The 16,276-nt window shown below is 69.6% G+C and overlaps 3 protein-coding genes across 3 annotated transcripts; all 3 read right to left on the bottom strand.

The window, feature by feature from the left end:
• Positions 1-5: 5 nt before the first annotated feature.
• LOC120748322 (MAGUK p55 subfamily member 2-like) lies at positions 6-5,161 on the bottom strand (the record flags this gene model as incomplete). Its single annotated transcript, XM_040054450.2, is given in 10 exon segments — positions 6-97; positions 330-435; positions 866-979; positions 981-998; positions 1,844-2,071; positions 2,327-2,476; positions 2,553-2,711; positions 2,985-2,991; positions 3,213-3,330; positions 4,824-5,161. Coding segments are annotated over 10 exon segments (1,023 nt in total), but the record flags the coding sequence as incomplete, so codon positions are not given.
• Positions 5,162-9,075: 3,914 nt separating this feature from the next.
• On the bottom strand, positions 9,076-10,051 carry LOC120748321 (peptide YY-like). Its single transcript, XM_040054449.2, has 4 exons — positions 10,017-10,051; positions 9,478-9,656; positions 9,276-9,347; positions 9,076-9,100 (listed from the first exon to the last, which is right to left on the bottom strand). Exons 2-4 carry the CDS (start codon positions 9,654-9,656, stop codon positions 9,076-9,078), a joined length of 276 nt encoding a protein of 91 aa, XP_039910383.1. The 5' UTR covers positions 10,017-10,051.
• Positions 10,052-12,824: 2,773 nt separating this feature from the next.
• On the bottom strand, positions 12,825-15,681 carry TMEM101 (transmembrane protein 101). Its single transcript, XM_040054448.1, has 4 exons — positions 15,524-15,681; positions 14,679-14,859; positions 14,454-14,600; positions 12,825-13,172 (listed from the first exon to the last, which is right to left on the bottom strand). Exons 1-4 carry the CDS (start codon positions 15,658-15,660, stop codon positions 12,864-12,866), a joined length of 774 nt encoding a protein of 257 aa, XP_039910382.1. The 5' UTR covers positions 15,661-15,681; the 3' UTR covers positions 12,825-12,863.
• Positions 15,682-16,276: the final 595 nt, after the last annotated feature.

The following is a 16,276-nucleotide window of genomic DNA, read 5'->3' as shown; positions in this document are numbered from 1 at the left end:
CCGGGGCAGCGCCCGGGGGCTCTCACCGGCGTTCTTCGTTCGTCAGGTACATCATCCTCTTCTTCCTCTTCCAGGCTGAGGCTGCCGCACAGGGCCCCTGCGAGGGCAAGGGGCTGGCTGGGCTGGGGACAGCGACCAGCGACAGCGACAGGGACAGGGACAGGGGCACGGGAGCAGGGGGCAGTGCCATGGGGGACCTGGCACTGAGAATCACCCTGAGAATCGGGGACTTCCTGCAGGACAGGACCCCGGGCCCGTGGGGACACTGTCACAGGGGACCCGCCCCCACTCCCCCGTCCTCCCCCGTGTTCCCCGCCGTGTCCCCGTACCCGACGTGGGCGCCACCTCCCCGTCCCTCTTGACGAAGGCCTTGCGCTTCTCCTCCAGCAGCTGGCTGGGCACCAGCCCCGCGCTGCCGCCCTCCACGTGGCACGCCTGGGGACACACAGCCACGCGTGGGGACCCCCCCCATGGCTCCAGAGACCCCTCCCACCCCACAGAGAACACCCCCAGCTCCGGGGAAACCCCCCCCCAAAGTTCCACAAGGAACCTCCCCAGTTCCTGGGACCCCCTGAAATCCCGATTGGGGACACACCCCCCGAGCTCCAGGAAATCCCCGATTTCCCAGGACCTCCCCGTCCACACAGGGACCTTCCCCAGCTCCAGGGATCCCCCCAGTTCCCAAGCATCCCCCTCCAAGCTCCAAGGACGCTCCCCGAGCTCCAGGAATACTCCCAGGCACACTCCAAACCCACGGGGACCCCCCGATCTCCCCCGGCCCACAACACCTCCAGCCCTCCATGGCCCAGGACGGAGTCCAAGAGCCACAAGCCCCCCCCCGACCACCCCTCCGGGCCCCCCTGACCTGCCACCAGTTGGGGTCATCCTGGTTGACGATCTGCAGCAGGTCCCCGGCCATGAACTTGAGCCCGGCCTCCTTGCAGGGGATCAGGCTGTCGGTGGCCGGGTCGTAGTCGAGAGTGACACTTGACAAACACCTGGGGACAGGGGAGGGATCATCGGGGGGAGACCCCCGGCATCCTCCCCACCTCCTCCGGCGCCTCAGCGTCCCCAGCGCGGGCGGGGGACACGCGGGGAGCCGTTGTGGCGCGCAGCCGGGCCCGCGTGTCCCCGCTAGGAGCCCCCCGCGCCGGGCCGCGCCCCCCGCGCCCGGCGCAGCCAGCCCCGCACGGCCCCCGCGCACACGCAGAGAGCTCCGGCCGCCGCCGCCGCCCCCCAGGCGACCACCACGGCCACCCCCAGGCACAGCCCCAGGGCCACCGACAGGCACACGAGGGTGCCCAGCGCCGCCAGCGCCGCGCCCGCGATGGCGCACATGGGGACGCGCGAGGGGCGCGCGGCCGCGGGGACGGCGACAGCCCCGGGACGCCAGGGGACAGCCCACGGAGGGGACAGAGCTGCTTTGTCCCCACGGAGACGGGGGCGGCTGGCACGGGGCGGGGAGGAGCAGCGCAGGGCACCCTCTGCCAGCCAGTCCTGAGTGGGGACAGGGACAGGGACAGGGACCGGCAGAGACGGAGGGGACACAGGGCGGGGGGGACACGGGGGGGAACACGGGCATGGGGACACAGGGACACAGGGCAGGGCGAGCTGTGGGCAGCGTGGTGAGGGCGGGATGCAGGATGGGATGCGGGGTTGGGATGCAGGATGGGACACGGGGCTGGATGCAGATGGGGATGCGGGGCTGGGTGCAAATCGGGATGAAGTTTGGGATCCACACTGGGACGCGGGGCTGGATGCAGATCGGGATGCAGATCGGGATGAAGTTTGGGATGCAGACCGGGACTCGGGGCTGGATGCAGATCGGGACTCGGGGCGGTACCTGGCGGGGCGGGTGCGGCTCCTGGTAGCTGGGCAGGATCTTGAGCACGACGCTGCCGCTGGCGTGGCGCAGGCTGTCCTGCAGCGCCCGCGGGTCGCTGCCCACCTCTCGCCCGTTCACCTCGCGGATCACGTCCCCCACGTGCAGCAGCCCCTGCTGCGCCACCATCCCCCCGTGCAGGATGCGGGCGATCACCAGCTCCCCCCGCTCCACCCGGAACGTCACCCCCTGAGGGGACAGCCCCGCTCAGCCCCCCGCGGGGGACACGCCGCAGCACCCCCGACACCCGCCCGGCACCCCCAAAATGCTCCCGGCTCACCCTAAAAAACCACCTCGTAATGCCCCCCCCAAAATTCTCCACCCAGCGCCCCTTACCGCCGCCGCATCCCCGCAATGCCCCGGCACCCCAAAATCTCCCAGCACCCCGAAATGTCCCACCAGCACCGCCCGGCCCCCCCCCGCAGCACCCCCGGCCGGGCTCACCAGGTTCTCCCCGGCCGCTTTCCGGATGCCCACCATGCGCACGGCGTCGGGGGGCACGGGCTGCGACCCCAGGGACGCCTCCGGGCCGGGGCTGCTCGGCGGAGGGTCGTAACTCTTGGCAGCCACCGAGTCGTGGGTCTCCAGCAGCGACTGGGACACACGGGGGTGTCACCCCTGTGTCCCCCACGCGCGCGGCACACGCGTGTGACAGGGGGAACCCGGGCACCTGGAAGTGCGGCTCCCGCAGGATCCGGGCCAGCTCCGCCGCCGCCGCCCGCGCGTCGGGCCGAGCCAGGCGCCCGATGTCCCGCAGGATCTCCTGCACCAGCGCCAGGTTGTCCCCGCGCACCGCCTCCAGCTTGCGCTCCTCCAGCCGCTCGTGCGCCTGCGGGGACCCCCGGGGACGGGAGGGTAAGGGGAGGGGGGGGGACCCCCAAATGCTGCCGGGGGGATTCGGGATCCCCGGGGAGATTTGGGATCCTCAGAGGTTGAGGGGGATCGGGGACCCCCAGGGGGGATCGGGGACCCCCAGGGGGGATTAGGGACCCCCGGAGGCACGGGGTGGGGGGGGAGCATGAGGGACATCTGGGGGGGAAGGGGGGGTCAGGGACATTTGGGGGGCCGAGGGGATTCCGGAGCCGGGGGCTCAGTGTCCCACAGGGGGTCTGGGATTAGAGACAATGGAGTTGTGAGGGACCCTCGTGGGGCCAGGGAGTTTGGGGACCCCCAGGGACAGAACTGGGGATCTGGGTGTGCTGGCGGGGGGATTGGGAAACAGGGACCCCCCAGGAGGTGACACACCCACGCACACTCACACACACGCGTGGGGGTCACCCCGCACACACGGCGGGGGGGGGGACACTCCAGCCCCCCCGCGCCGCCCTACCTTGGCCAGGAGCGCACGATGGGGCTCTCCATGATGCCACGGAGGAAGATGAGGTCGAGGTCGGCCACCCCCGGGCTCCCCGGGAGCCCCATCAGGTTATCCAGGACCTGCTGCATGGCTGAGGGGGGACAGGGACAGGGACAGGGACAGGGACAGGGACAGGGACAGGGACACGGCGGGGAGGAGCAGCAAGGTGGTGAAAGATGAAAGCGCAGCCGGGGGGGGTGCTCGTGTCCCCCCCATCGCTGTCACGGTCACCCCTGACCCCCCCTAATTACGGGGACAAGCGTCGGTGTCCCCTGGGAGCGCGGAAATGTCCCCTCCTCCTCAGCCGTGGGGACAAGGGGACAGACCCCCCCCAGATGGTCACGGCAGAGAGCAAAGCCCCCCCGGAGCACGGCGTAACGGGAGGAGGGGGTGATGCAATGGGGAGGGGGGGGGCGCGATCACATCGCGGGGGGATCGATGCAATTTGGGGGGGCCGCATCCGGGCCCGCGGGGGCGGCAGCGGCTGCGCGGCCGCGCTGCAATGGCGGGGGAAGAGCGCGATGCAGCCGGGGGCGGGGGGGGGGGGGCCGGGAGGCGGGGGGCGCATCCATCGCCCCCTCCCCACCAATCTAAGCCGGGGGGGTCACAGCATCACCCGAACCCCCCCGAACCCCAGCGCGCTCCCCCCGCCGCATCCCAAACCCCGCATCGCCCCCCCGCGCGGGGCAGCGCCCCCCGCCCCTCGCGGCCCCCCCCCCGTACCTGGGGGTGCCGGGGGGGCGCGGGCGGGGCCGGGGGCGGGCGGAGGGGACCCCGGCCCGGGGCTGCTCATGGCTGCGGGGCCGGGCTCCCCCGCCCCAGATCCGGGTACCGCCGCTTCCCCCCCCCGCACCCCGCAACCCCCCCGTGGAGCCCCGCGCCCCGCGCCTTGCACACGCGTGTGCACCGGGCACGCTCCGGCCGCTTTGCACACCCGGCATGGGGTGTGTGTTGGGGGGGGGGATTTGGGGGGGCCCGGCGTGGCACGGCCGGTGCACGCGCATCTCTCCCGCGCGCGCACGGCGGGGGCCCACGCGCGCGAACCGCCCGAGAGCGCGCTCGGCAGCCCCCCCCCCCCCCCCCCCCCCCAACGCCGCTGCGCACACGCGTGTGCGCGCCCTCGCCGACACCCGCGCTTCCCCCCACGCGCGCTCCCGCGGGCGCGCTCCCCGCGCCTCCCCCCCTCCTCCCCTCCCCGCGCCGTGCCCGCTCACCCGCGCTTGCACACGCGCCCGATCGCGGGTGGGACCCCCCCCCCGGCGTCCCGCGGCGTGGGGAGGGGGCCGGGGGGAGCTCGGCCCCTTTAAGGGGGCGGGCGGGAGCGCGGATTTAAAGGGGCCGCGCCGCTCCCGCGCGCGCCCGCACACGCACGAACGCGCGCGCGCTCGGGCGCCCACTCGCTCCCGGAGCGATCTCCCCTTGCACACGCGTGTGCAAGGCCCGGGTGCGCCCCACGCACACGCGCTCTCCGGTGTGCGTGTGTGTGTCCCCCCCCCCCGCCCCATCCCGACCCTTCGCGCGTGCACGGGGGGCGTTTGCACGCGCGTGTGCGGCGGCGCGCGCGCCCGGCCGGTGCACACTCACCCGCGAGCGAGGCGGGGGCGGCCGCCGGCATCGCGGCGGAGCTGCGCGACACGCGCGACTGGCACCGACAGGACGGGGACAGCGACAGCGACAGCGACAGGGACAGCGACAGCGACAGACCGCGTAGGCGTGTCCACAGTGCCAGCACCCTCAGGTGTCCCCAGTGCCAGCACCCTCAGTGTCCCCAGTGCCAGCACCCTCGGTGTCCCCAGTGCCAACACTCTCAGTGTCCCCAGCACAGCCGCTCGGTGTCCCTGGTGTCCCCAATGTCCACAGTGCCAGCACCCCCAGTGTCCCCAGCACAGCCGCTCAGTGTCCCCAGTGCCAGCACTCTCAGTGCCCCCAGCACAGCCAGCACCCTCAGTGTGCCTGACGCTCCCAGCGCCACCAGTGTCCCGTGTCCCAGTGTCCCCAGCATCCCCAGAGCCACCAGCACCACCTCTGCCCCCAGCATCCCCGCTGGGGACAGGGACACTGTGTCCCTCAGCGTCTCTGCCACCCCCAGTGTCCCCAGCGCTGCCATTCCCCCCAGCCCGGTGTCCCCGGTGTCCCCAGGCAGGACAGGACAGGACAGGACAGGCGGTGGCTGCAGGGGGGGTTTATTGCCGGGGTCTCTCCCGGCTCTGGGGGGGCCGGGGGTGCAGCGAGGGGAGGGGGCGGCGCCTTCTGGGCTTCTTCACCCACTCGGCCCCGCGGCGTCCCTGAAACAAAAGGGGGCTCAGGCAGGGTCCCCCTGCCCCGTGTCCCCCACCCTGACACCCCGGGGTCCCCCAGCCCCATGTCCCCCACCCTGACACCCCCGGGTCCCCCAGCCCCGTGTCCCCCACCCTGACACCCCGGGTCCCCCCAGCCCCGTGTCCCCCACCCTGACACCCCCGGGTCCCCCAGCCCCATGTCCCCACCCTGACACCCCCAGGTCCCCCAGCCCCGTGTCCCCCACCCTGACACCCCCGGGTCCCCCAGCCCCGTGTCCCCCACCCTGACACCCCCGGGTTCCCCCTGCCCGTGTCCCCCACCCTGACACCCCCAGGTCCCCCCGTCCCGTGTTCCCCACCCTGACACCCCCGGGTTCCCCCGGTCCTGTGTCCCCCACCCTGACCCCCTGTAGGTCTCCCCGATTTCCCCCGGCCCTGTGCACCCCCCAGGCCCCCCCGTCCCCCAGGCTGTCCCCGCTGGGGACACCGAGGCCGGGGACAGCCCGGGGGGGGGGGGGGGGTCCTGCCGCCCCCCAGACCCTCACCTGGGGCTCAGCACCCCGGGCCGCCGAGGGGCTCCTCGGCAGGAGCTCGCCCGCCCGCCCGCTTCCCGTACCTGCAACGGGGACACGGTATGGGCACGGGGACAGGGGACACGACAGGGAGCGTGTCGCGACAGGGAGTGTGACACGACAGGGAGTGTGACACGACGGGGAGCGAGTCGTGATGGGGAGTGTGTCCCGACAGGGAGTGTGTCCCGACAGGCAGTGTGTCCCCACAGGGAGTGTGACACGACAGGGAGTGTGACACGACAGGGAGTGTGTCCCGACAGGGAGTGTGTCCCCACAGGGAATGTGACACGACAGGGAGTGTGTCCCGACAGGCAGTGTGTCCCCACAGGGAATGTGACACGACAGGGAGTGTGTCCCGACAGGGAGTGTGACACGACAGGCAGTGTGACACGATGGGGAGTGTGTCCCCACAGGGAGTGTGACACGATGGAGAGTGTGTCCCCACAGGGAGTGTGACACGACAGGGAGTGGGTCGAGATGGGGAGCGCGCGATAGGGAGAGTGTTGTGACAGGGAGCGTCACGACATTGAGGTGGAGATCATGTCACGGTAGGGAACGTGATGATGGGGAGCATGTCGTGACGGGGAGCGTGTCGTGGCAGGGAACGTGTCACGATGGGGAGCGCATTGGGGTGGGGAGCACGTCGCGGGGCGAAGCACATCACGACGGGAGCGCATCGCAGCGGGGAGCGCGCGGCGGCGGTGGGCAGCAGCGTGTCGCGATAAGGGAGAGCGGCGAGGCGGGGAGCGTGTCGCGACAGGGAGCGCATCGGGACGGCCAGCCGCGGGCCCTGCTCACCGCGGGCGGGTGACGACGTTCAGGTACTGCTGCAGGTCGTTGTAGAAGCGCAGCAGATCCTCCACGGGCGCGTCGTCGCCGGGGTACGCGGGCTGCAGCGGGGGCCGCGCGGGGGCCGCAGCGGCAGCAGCGCCACCACCGCGCAGGCCACCAGGAGCAGCGGCGGCGACATGGCTGCGACAGCGACACGCGGGACACTCGCGGCGTGTGCGCAGGGCAGGCAGCACACGCACCTGCACACACCTGAGCACCGCTGAACACACCTGCACACACGGCACACCTGTGCACACCCGTACACAGCTGCACACAGCTGTACACACCTGCACACACACGGCACACCTGTGCACAGCTGAACACACCTGCACACACAGCACACCTGAGCACACCCGTAAACAGCTGCCCACAGCTGCAAACACAGCACAAGCACACCTGTGCACACCTGCGCACAGCTGAACACAGCACACATGTGCACAGCACACCTGTGCACACCCGTAAACAGCTGCACACAGCTGAACACACCTGAACACACAGCACACCTGTGCACACCTGCACACAGCTGCACACAGCTGAACACACTGAACACACAGCACCCCTGTGCACAGCACACCTGTGCACGCCTGTACACAGCACACAGAGCACGCACACACCTGCACGCACCTGTACACCCCGAGTCCCAGCCCTGCACACCTTCAGCCTTGCACAAACAGCGGCACCACACGCGTAACACGCACAGTCAGGCCCCTGGTGTGCCCTGCACACCCGATTGTCACACACCCGATTGTCACACACCCAATTGTCACACGCCCGATTGTCACACACCCGATTGTCACACACCCAATTGTCACACACCCGATTGTCACACACCCGATTGTCACACACCCGATTGTCACACGCCTGTTTGTCACACACCCGATTGTCACACGCCTGTTTGTCACACTTGTCACACACCCGTTTGTCACACACCCGATTGTCACACGCCTGTTTGTCACACTTGTCACACACCCGTTGTTTCTCACACCCACGCTCTCTGCTCACGCCGCCCTCAGCTCCCGGTCCCCTCTCACCTTCCTGCTCGGGCGGGGACTCGGGGACACTCGGCCGGACGAGGGGACGCTGCCTGACACGCCGGGTCCTCGGTGCCACCGCAGCGCTGGCCCCTTTTATCCCCCTGCGCCCCGCTGATGTCACCGCGCCACGCTGCGGCCTGGTGCCAGCTCGGACGGGGAGGGGGGGACAGGGGCCGTCGTGGGGGGGGTGACAGGACAGGTGGCCCCCGCACAGCTCTGGTTAATGTTTGACCCCCTCCCGCGCTGAGGGGGCTCCCGGAGGGGACAGGACACGGCCACGGGTGGCCGGCCCCATGGAGGGACAGAGGGGTGGGGAGGGGACAGGGGGACAGTGGGGGGACAGACAGAGGGACCGAGGGGGATCCTGGCGGGGTGTGAGGGAGGCGACGTTGGGGTGGCCCCAGCCCGTGGGGACGGGGCTGTCCCCAGGCTCCCGCCACGGCCGCCTGGGGGGACAGAGGGACACGGGACCCCGGCCCTGGCTCAGCCCCAGCAGTCACAGTCTTCACACCGGGGGTCCCCGATGGGGCCAGCAGCCCCTGCCAGTGCCCCCCACACCCAGGACAGGGCTCCCCAGCACCCCGACATTCATCACTGGGATCCCCCCCAGCAGTGCCCCCATTCCCCCGCACCCAGTGCACCCCAATACCCAACCCCAGCGTGCCCCAACTCACCCCACTCCCACCCCCTCCCCAAAAATTCCCACTCCCCTCCTTTCACCCCCCAAGCGCTCCTGACCCCTCTCCCTGCACCCCAGAGCCTCCTGTCCCTTGTTCTTCCCGTTCCTCCTTTCTCCTTCCATCCCTGCGCCCCGACACCCCTCCTGCACCCCGACACCCCCCCTGCACCCCGGCCCTGCCCCAGGCCCCCCGCACACAGCGCGGACCCGGCCGTGCCCACGATCGTGCTCTTTATTGTCGCTGTGGGGCCGTGCAGGGACCCACGCGGGACCCCCCCGACAGCGCTGGGGAGGGGACGGGGTGGGGACCCCCCCCCCCGGACAGCGGGACTCCCCCGGGCCGGGTTCTGGGGGTCCCCGGCCCTCCAGCGGGGGGGTCGCGCCGCCGCCCTGGATCCCCTGGGGAGGATTTGGGGGACAGCGGGGGCTGGGGCGGGGCGGTCACCACGAGGAGTCGTCATCGTACCTGGGGGAAGAGCGGTGTGAGAAAAGGGAGAGCGAGACCCCCGAAACCCGCCCGAACCCCCCAAACAGCCCCGGGACCCCCAGCGCAGCCCCTGTGTCCCTGCCGGCGGGGCGATGGAGACGGGGAGGGGAACAGCGACAGCGACAGGGACAGCGACAGGGACAGCGACGCTCACCGTGACCTGTCACCGCCGGTCCCCAGGAGCAGCTCGGTCACGGCGGCGCCGGGGCTGGCGCGTTTCCCGTACCTGCGGGACACGGGCACGCGCCTGAGCAAACGGGGACCCCCGCGGGGGGCGCGCACGGAGGCGCAGAGGGGACCCCCTGAGCCCGGGGGTGTCCGCGGCGGCGGCGACGGTCCGGCCCGGCGGCGCTCACCTCTGCCGGGTGACCAGGTTGATGTAGTGGCGGAGGGCCGAGAAGTACCGGGCCATCTCCTCGGGGGACGCGTCGTCCCCGGGGCTCTCGGGTTTCGGGGGGTACGCGGCCGCCAGGCACAGCAGGGCGCAGAGGGACACGGCCACCAGCGCGCGCCACGGCCGCGGGGACATCGCCATCTGCGGGGGGACAGGGGCCGAGCCTGGGGCACCCTCGGGACCCCCAACCCAGCTCTGCCCCCCTCTCCCCACCCCACCGAGCCCCAGGACCCCGTTCCCTGTGGGAATGTCACCCCCCCTCCGAGCACCCCCAGGTCCCCAAGGGTTTGTCTCATCCCCCAGCCCCGCTCAGGGGACACCGTCACCCCCGGGACCCTCCTCATATCCACATATCTCCCTCCCAGAGACCCCCCCTCGGTGTCCCCAAGGGAGCTGTCCCCTCCCCAAAGGACCCCACAGGTCCCCGAGGCGATTGTCCCTCCTGGGGTCCCGAGCTCCCCGCGGGGACCCCCGGGACCCCAGCCCGGTGGCTGCACTCACGATGGCGGAGGCAGAGGTGCCAGGTGGGGCCTGGCAGTGGGGTGACGGTGCCGGGGACACGGCGGCTCCCGCGCCCGCCCGGGGTTTTATAGCCCGAGGGGGGCTGGTGGCTCCTCCCTCACGCGTGACAGACCCACGGGCACGCAGGACACAGGGGACACGTGCCAGCACCTTGTCACTGTCCCCCGGCACGGTCCCGCAGCCGGGGCACGGAGGGGAGGGGGAGGACAGAGCGTGGGGGCACGGGGCGGGGGGGACACAGGGACGCGGGGACACGCGTGTGGCCACAGGGGACGCGGACACGGGACGTGGGCGCAGATGTGGCGTGTCACCGTGGCACGAGGCGGGCAGGACTCACGGAGTGGCACATGGCAGACGTGACGGGCGGCCAGGGCACGGGGACAGGGATGTGACACACAACCACGCACGGGGACAGGGAATGGACACGGCGTGTGACAGTGGGACACAGGGACATCGGCCACCCCCAGGGACACACGGGACAAAGACCCAAGGCCCTGGCACAAGCCACCCTCGAGGGAAGGGACACTGCAGGGGACAGACACACCCACAGCCACGGCTGCCTCAGTTTCCCCAGACCAGGCACGAAGCGCCACCGCAGCCCTGTCACCGCCGGCGCCATCGACCGCTGTCACCGCGCCCCAGGACGGATGAGGTGACCTTTCCAGCCCCCCGCGCGGGGACATTAATCCGGTATGGATTTACCATTAGGGAGCAATCACCGGCTCCGGGGGAAACTGAGGCACGGAGAGACGCGGCGGGGACGTGCCCGCCGGGCAGGGGACACCGAAGCCACCGTGGGGGTGCTGGGACGGGGACAAGTGGCACGAGAGGGTCCCAAAAACGCCGGGATGGCCCCACCCAGCCGCAGCCGCATCTCTGCCCAGTGGGGCGGAGGGGACACGGCGCTTGGGGACACCGCGGGGCGCCACCAGCCCGGCTGGAGGCGACACCATCGGGCCGGAGGGGACACGGGAGGGGGCCAGCCCCGGCCGGAGGGGACGCGCTCGCCGCTCCTGACTCGGTTGTCACCTCGGCTGGTGGCACTGGCCGGAGGAGGGGGGGGCTGTCCCCCGTGGCGTGGCCGCGCTGTGACACCCGCGGCCTGCGGGGACACGGGCGGGAGGTCCCGGCGGAGCGGCGCCGGGCTCACGGCAGCGCTGGGAGGGGGGAGCGGCCCCGCAGCCCCCCCGGCCCCGAACCTTTCATGTCCCTGATGGGACCGAGGGGGCTGCGGAGAGCCCCCCGCCCTGCCGGACCTAACGCGTGTCCGGGGAAACTGAGGCAGCGGGGCTGGGTCCGGCTTTTCCCTCCCCCGGCACAAGGAGGGGGATCTGTCCCATCCCACAATGGGACCCCACAATGTCACCGCGTTGTCCCCCGAGCGAGCCGCTGGCCCCCGCGGGGGGACTCGGGGGGGAGGCGGGAGCTTTCTGCCCCATTTATCCCGGTGACAGCAAACAGACATTTTCCAAAGGTCACAGGATGGCTCTGCCCGCGGGGGGGGGCGCGGGGGGGACCCCGATAGGGACAGGGACACGGAGGGGGGGGTGTCCCCTGCACGTCCCCACCTCTGCGAGGGCAATGAGGAGGAGCAGGAGGGTCTGGGGGTGAAGGCGGGGGGCTGGAGCCGCCGGGGGGGTCTCGGGGAGGGGTGAGGAGCCGCGGTGGCCCCCCCGAGCAAACAGGGCTCTGCCGCCTGCCCGCGTTTTATGGCCCGGTTCCGCCGGAGGCGCATTAGGGCCCCCCGGAGGAAAGGAAACCCCTTATCAGCCCTGTTTGCTTTTCCGGACAGGGCGGGGGGGACACGGACACCTGTCCCCGGGACACACGGACACCTGTCCCAGGGACACACGGACACCTGTCCCCGGGACACACGGACACCTGTCCCAGGGACACATGGACACCTGTCCTGCCCCAGGGACACACGGACACCTGTCCCCGGGGACACACGGACACCCGTCCCAGGGACACACGGACACCTGTCCTGCCCCGGGACACACGGACACCTGTCCCAGGGACACACGGACACCTGTCCCAGGGACACACGGACACCTGTCCCCGGGACACACGGACACCTGTCCCAGGGACACACGGACACCTGTCCCAGGGACACACGGACACCTGTCCTACCCCGGGGGACACACGGACACCTGTCCCCGGGACACACGGACACCTGTCCCAGGGACACACGGACACCTGTCCTGCCCCAGGGGACACACGGACACCTGTCCCCGGGACACACGGACACCTGTCCCAGGGACACACGGACACCTGTCCCAGGGACACACAGACACCTGTCCTGCCCCAGGGACACACAGACACCTGTCCTGCCCTGGGGGACACACGGACACCTGTACCCGGGACACACGGACACCTGCCCAAGCGACTCCTCCGAAGCAGTTTCCCCCCAAGTCCCCCACAGCATTTCAGCACTGCAGTTCCAGGAGCCCAAACGCAGTTTCTGCCCCCAAAAGCTGCGGCCCCTCACGCTGGCGCCCAAAGCCGATCCCCCCCCAGGGTGAGACATCGAAGATTTCTCAGTAAAAATACATATTTTTTTTTATTAGGGGAGAGGGGAGGAGAGCAGTGACACCCCTCAGCAGGGAAGGGGGGGCCCCTGGCCACACAGTGGCCGCCACCCCCCCGCGCAGAACCCACCCCCCCCAGCCCATCCTCCGCCAAAATTACCAAATATTTACAAACAACGCAAAAAAAAAAAAAACCCCACACCCCGAAAAAAATGAATAAATAGCGTCGCTCCTTAAAAAAAAAAAACCAACCCAATAAACAAACCCTCCCACCCTTTCCACCCCGCGCCCTCCCCGCTCAGCCGTCCGTGGCCAGGATGACCACGGCGCCGAAGATTCCCACGTTCTGGCCGATGAGCTTCATCTGGTTCCAGAACTCGACGCGGCGCAGGGCGTGCCAGTAGCCCAGGTTGCCGTCGATGAGCAGGATGGCCAGCGGCAGCAGCACGGCCAGCACCTGCGCCGCCGTGCGCACGTAGTAGCCCGAGAGGAAGGCCAGGGCCAGCAGCCCGTAGAGCAGGAAGAGCAGCTGCAGGGCCAGCTCGCCCCCTAACAGGTGGTCCAGGTAGGCCAGGCGGTCCTCGGCGCTGTGCTGCAGCGAGTAGGCCTGCGGGGACACGGCGGGGACACCGCGGGGGGACGAGGGGGGAGATGGCACTGAGGGCAGCTCGGAGGAGGGCGAACCCCCAGGGACGGCGGGGACATCCAGGGTGGGGGGCAGTGGGGGCGCTGGGGACACCCAGAGGAGAGGTGTACCCCAGGGGAGATCGGGGGATGGCAGGGTGGTGGCACTGGGGACACTGGTGGGAACAATCACACAAGGCTTCTCCACTGGGGACAGTGTGGAGTGGCACTGGGGACACTGGTGGCATCAGTGACACTGGTGGCACTGGTGGCACCAATCACCCAAGGCTTCTCCCCAGGGGACAGAGTGGGGTGGCACTGGGGACACTGGTGGCATCAGTGACACTGGTGGCACTGGTGGCACCAGTCACCCAAGGCTTCTCCCCAGGGGACAGTGTGGGGTTGGAGTGTTGTGACACTGGGGACACTGGTGGGAACAATCACACAAGGATTCTCCCCCGGGGATAGCACAGGCTCGGAGTGTGGTGGCACCAGGGACACTGGTGGCACTGGTGGCACCAATCACCCACGGCTTCTCCCCAGGGGACAGAGTGGGGTGGCACTGGGGACACTGGGAACACTGGGGACACTGGTGGGAACAATCACACAAGGCTTCTCCACTGGGGACAGTGTGGAGTGGCACTGGGGACACTGGTGGCATCGGTGACACCGGTGGCACTGGTGGCACCAATCACCCAAGGCTTCTCCCCAGGGGACAGTGTAGGGTTGGAGTGTGGTGACACTGGGGACACTGGTGGGAACAATCACCCAAGGCTTCTCCCCAGGGGACAGAGTGGGGTGGCACTGGTGACACTGGGGACACTGGTGGGAACAATCACCCAAGGCTTCTCCCCAGGGGATAGAGTGGGGTGGCACTGGGGACACTGGGGACACTGGTGGGAACAATCAGCCAAGGCTCCTCCCCAAGGAGAGCTGCTGCCCGAGGCTTCTCCCCTGGGGACAGCGGTGACACTGAGGGGACAGTGCCCCAAACTGTCCCTGTCCCACCCCGAAGCTCCCACCAGGGACGATTTGGGGCATGGCCAACACCATCCCGAGGCTTTTCCTGTGGGGACAGCGTGGGCTCCGAGTGCGGTGGCACTGGGGGGACACAGCCCTGTCCTCACAGGCTCCTGTCCCACCCCAATTCGGGGCACTGCCAGCACCGTCCCGGGGCTTCTCCCGCAGGGACCCGTGTCCCCACCCTGCAGCGCAGCAGCACGGGGCGTCCCCGCTCCCAGGCGTCCCCAGGCGTCCCCGTTACCTGGCAGATGAGGTAGATGCCCAGGAACACCTGTCCCGTGGACTGCAGGGAGCGGCTGCGCGGTTTCTGCCGGTACAGCTCCCCGGCGCCGCTGGCCAGGATCAGGAAGCCGCCGATGATGGCGATGGTGCGCGAGTACATCCTCACCTGCGGGGCCGCCGTCCCCGTCAGCGCCGTCGCCGAGGGGCTGCCGCCCTCCGGGGGGGTGCCGAGGGGGGCTCTCACCTTGAGCCAGTCGCCGTAGTGGACGTGGCCGCCGACGTGGGCGGCGTAGGTGGCCACGGCCAGCTGCAGCGCGGCCCCCAGCGCGAACCAGCGCCGCTTGACGCCGAAGGACATGAAGCTGGCGCAGAGCACGGCCACGCCCATGTCCACGTACAGGTAGGGCACCGGGATGTCGGGCTTCCTGCGGGGACGGCAGCTCCGGGACTCAGCCCAGAGCCCCCAGACTCTGCCCGGGGGATGGGGCAGACACGGCCCTTCCCCTGTCCCAGGGAGCCCCTCCGGGCCCCTCGCTGCTGCTCTGGATTCTTCCCCAGACCCAAATGCTGCTCGTGTCTCCCCTCAGCCCCAGGCAGAGGCTCTGTGCCCCACGGTAAACCCTGCCTGTCCCAGCCCCACAGGAAGCCAGCAGCCCCCAGCTAGCCCACATGAACCCAGGAGCTCCAAGCTGCCCCACATGAACCCAGCAGGCTCCCAGCTGTCCCACACTTCAGCAGCCTCATAGGCCCCACAGACACCTCCAGGCTCTCGCAGCCCCCCATAACCACCCCCAGCCCCTCACAGCCCCACACCGCCCTGGCTCCCCCAGCCCCACACCACTCTGGGTTCTCCCATCCCCACAGCACCCTGGGTTCCCCCAGCCCCACACCGCCCTCTGGCCTCCTGACACCCAGTACTGTCCCCCAGCTCCTCCCGGCCCCACAACCATCTCCAGGCCCCACAGCCACCCCCGGGCTCTCACAGATCCCAGCCCCACACCCGCACAAACACTCGCGGGTCCCTCCCAGGCTCAGGCTCCCCACGACCACTTGCAGGCCCCCGGCCCGTCCCACGCCCCGGGCGCGCACCGGCGCAGGTCGGCGCGCTCCGCGCAGAGCAGGAGCCCGCTGAAGCAGTGCCAGAAGGGGAAGCGGGTGAGCAGGACGCCGCCGCCCGCCGTGAGCAGGCGCAGCGCCCGCCGCCTCCACCCGCGGCCCGCCGCCATTACCGGGCCGTCCCGCCGGAAGTGCCGAACCGGAAGTGCCGCCTCGCCGACCAATCAGCGCCGCCCAGCTCTCCGCCGGGATAAAGCCACGCCCCCTGGTACAAAACCACGCTCCTTTAATGGCCGCCGAGGCCGCGCTCCTCCATTCAAAAAACCGCGTTCGCCGCTTCAAAACCGCGCCCATGGAGTCTCCAGCCTGCCCTAGGCCGCGCCTGCTCCCTGAAAGCGCGACGCTGCCAGCGAGACCCCTCCCGTGCCAACTGTCATGGGAACCGCCGCGCCAGGCCGCGCCCCCTCCGCTAAAGCCACGCCTCCAATGCTAAACCTAACCCACCCGAGCCACGCCCTCCCAAAGGCCACGCCTCCCTGCCGAGGCCACGCCCCATTGAGCCCTCACAGACTCCGGTGATGGTTAAAAAAATTTCGGGTTTTTATTGGTTTTTTTTTTGTTTTTTTGTTTTGCTAAACAAGACTAAAAAATTTTCCTTTTTTTTTTTTCTTTTTTTTTTAATTTTTTTTTTTTTTTTTAATCTTTAACTTTCCTAAAGGCAGGGCTTGAATTGTTTTTTGAGTTTGATCTGCTTTTTTTTTTTTTTTTTTAATAATTAAAACAAAA

This window comes from Hirundo rustica, unplaced genomic scaffold (assembly GCF_015227805.2).
Source record: "Hirundo rustica isolate bHirRus1 unplaced genomic scaffold, bHirRus1.pri.v3 unplaced_BUSCO_378120at7742, whole genome shotgun sequence".
Classification (NCBI taxonomy): Eukaryota; Metazoa; Chordata; class Aves; order Passeriformes; family Hirundinidae; genus Hirundo; species Hirundo rustica.
The sequence above is the reverse complement of the archived record's forward strand: the minus strand, read 5'-3'. Positions and strand labels throughout refer to the sequence as shown.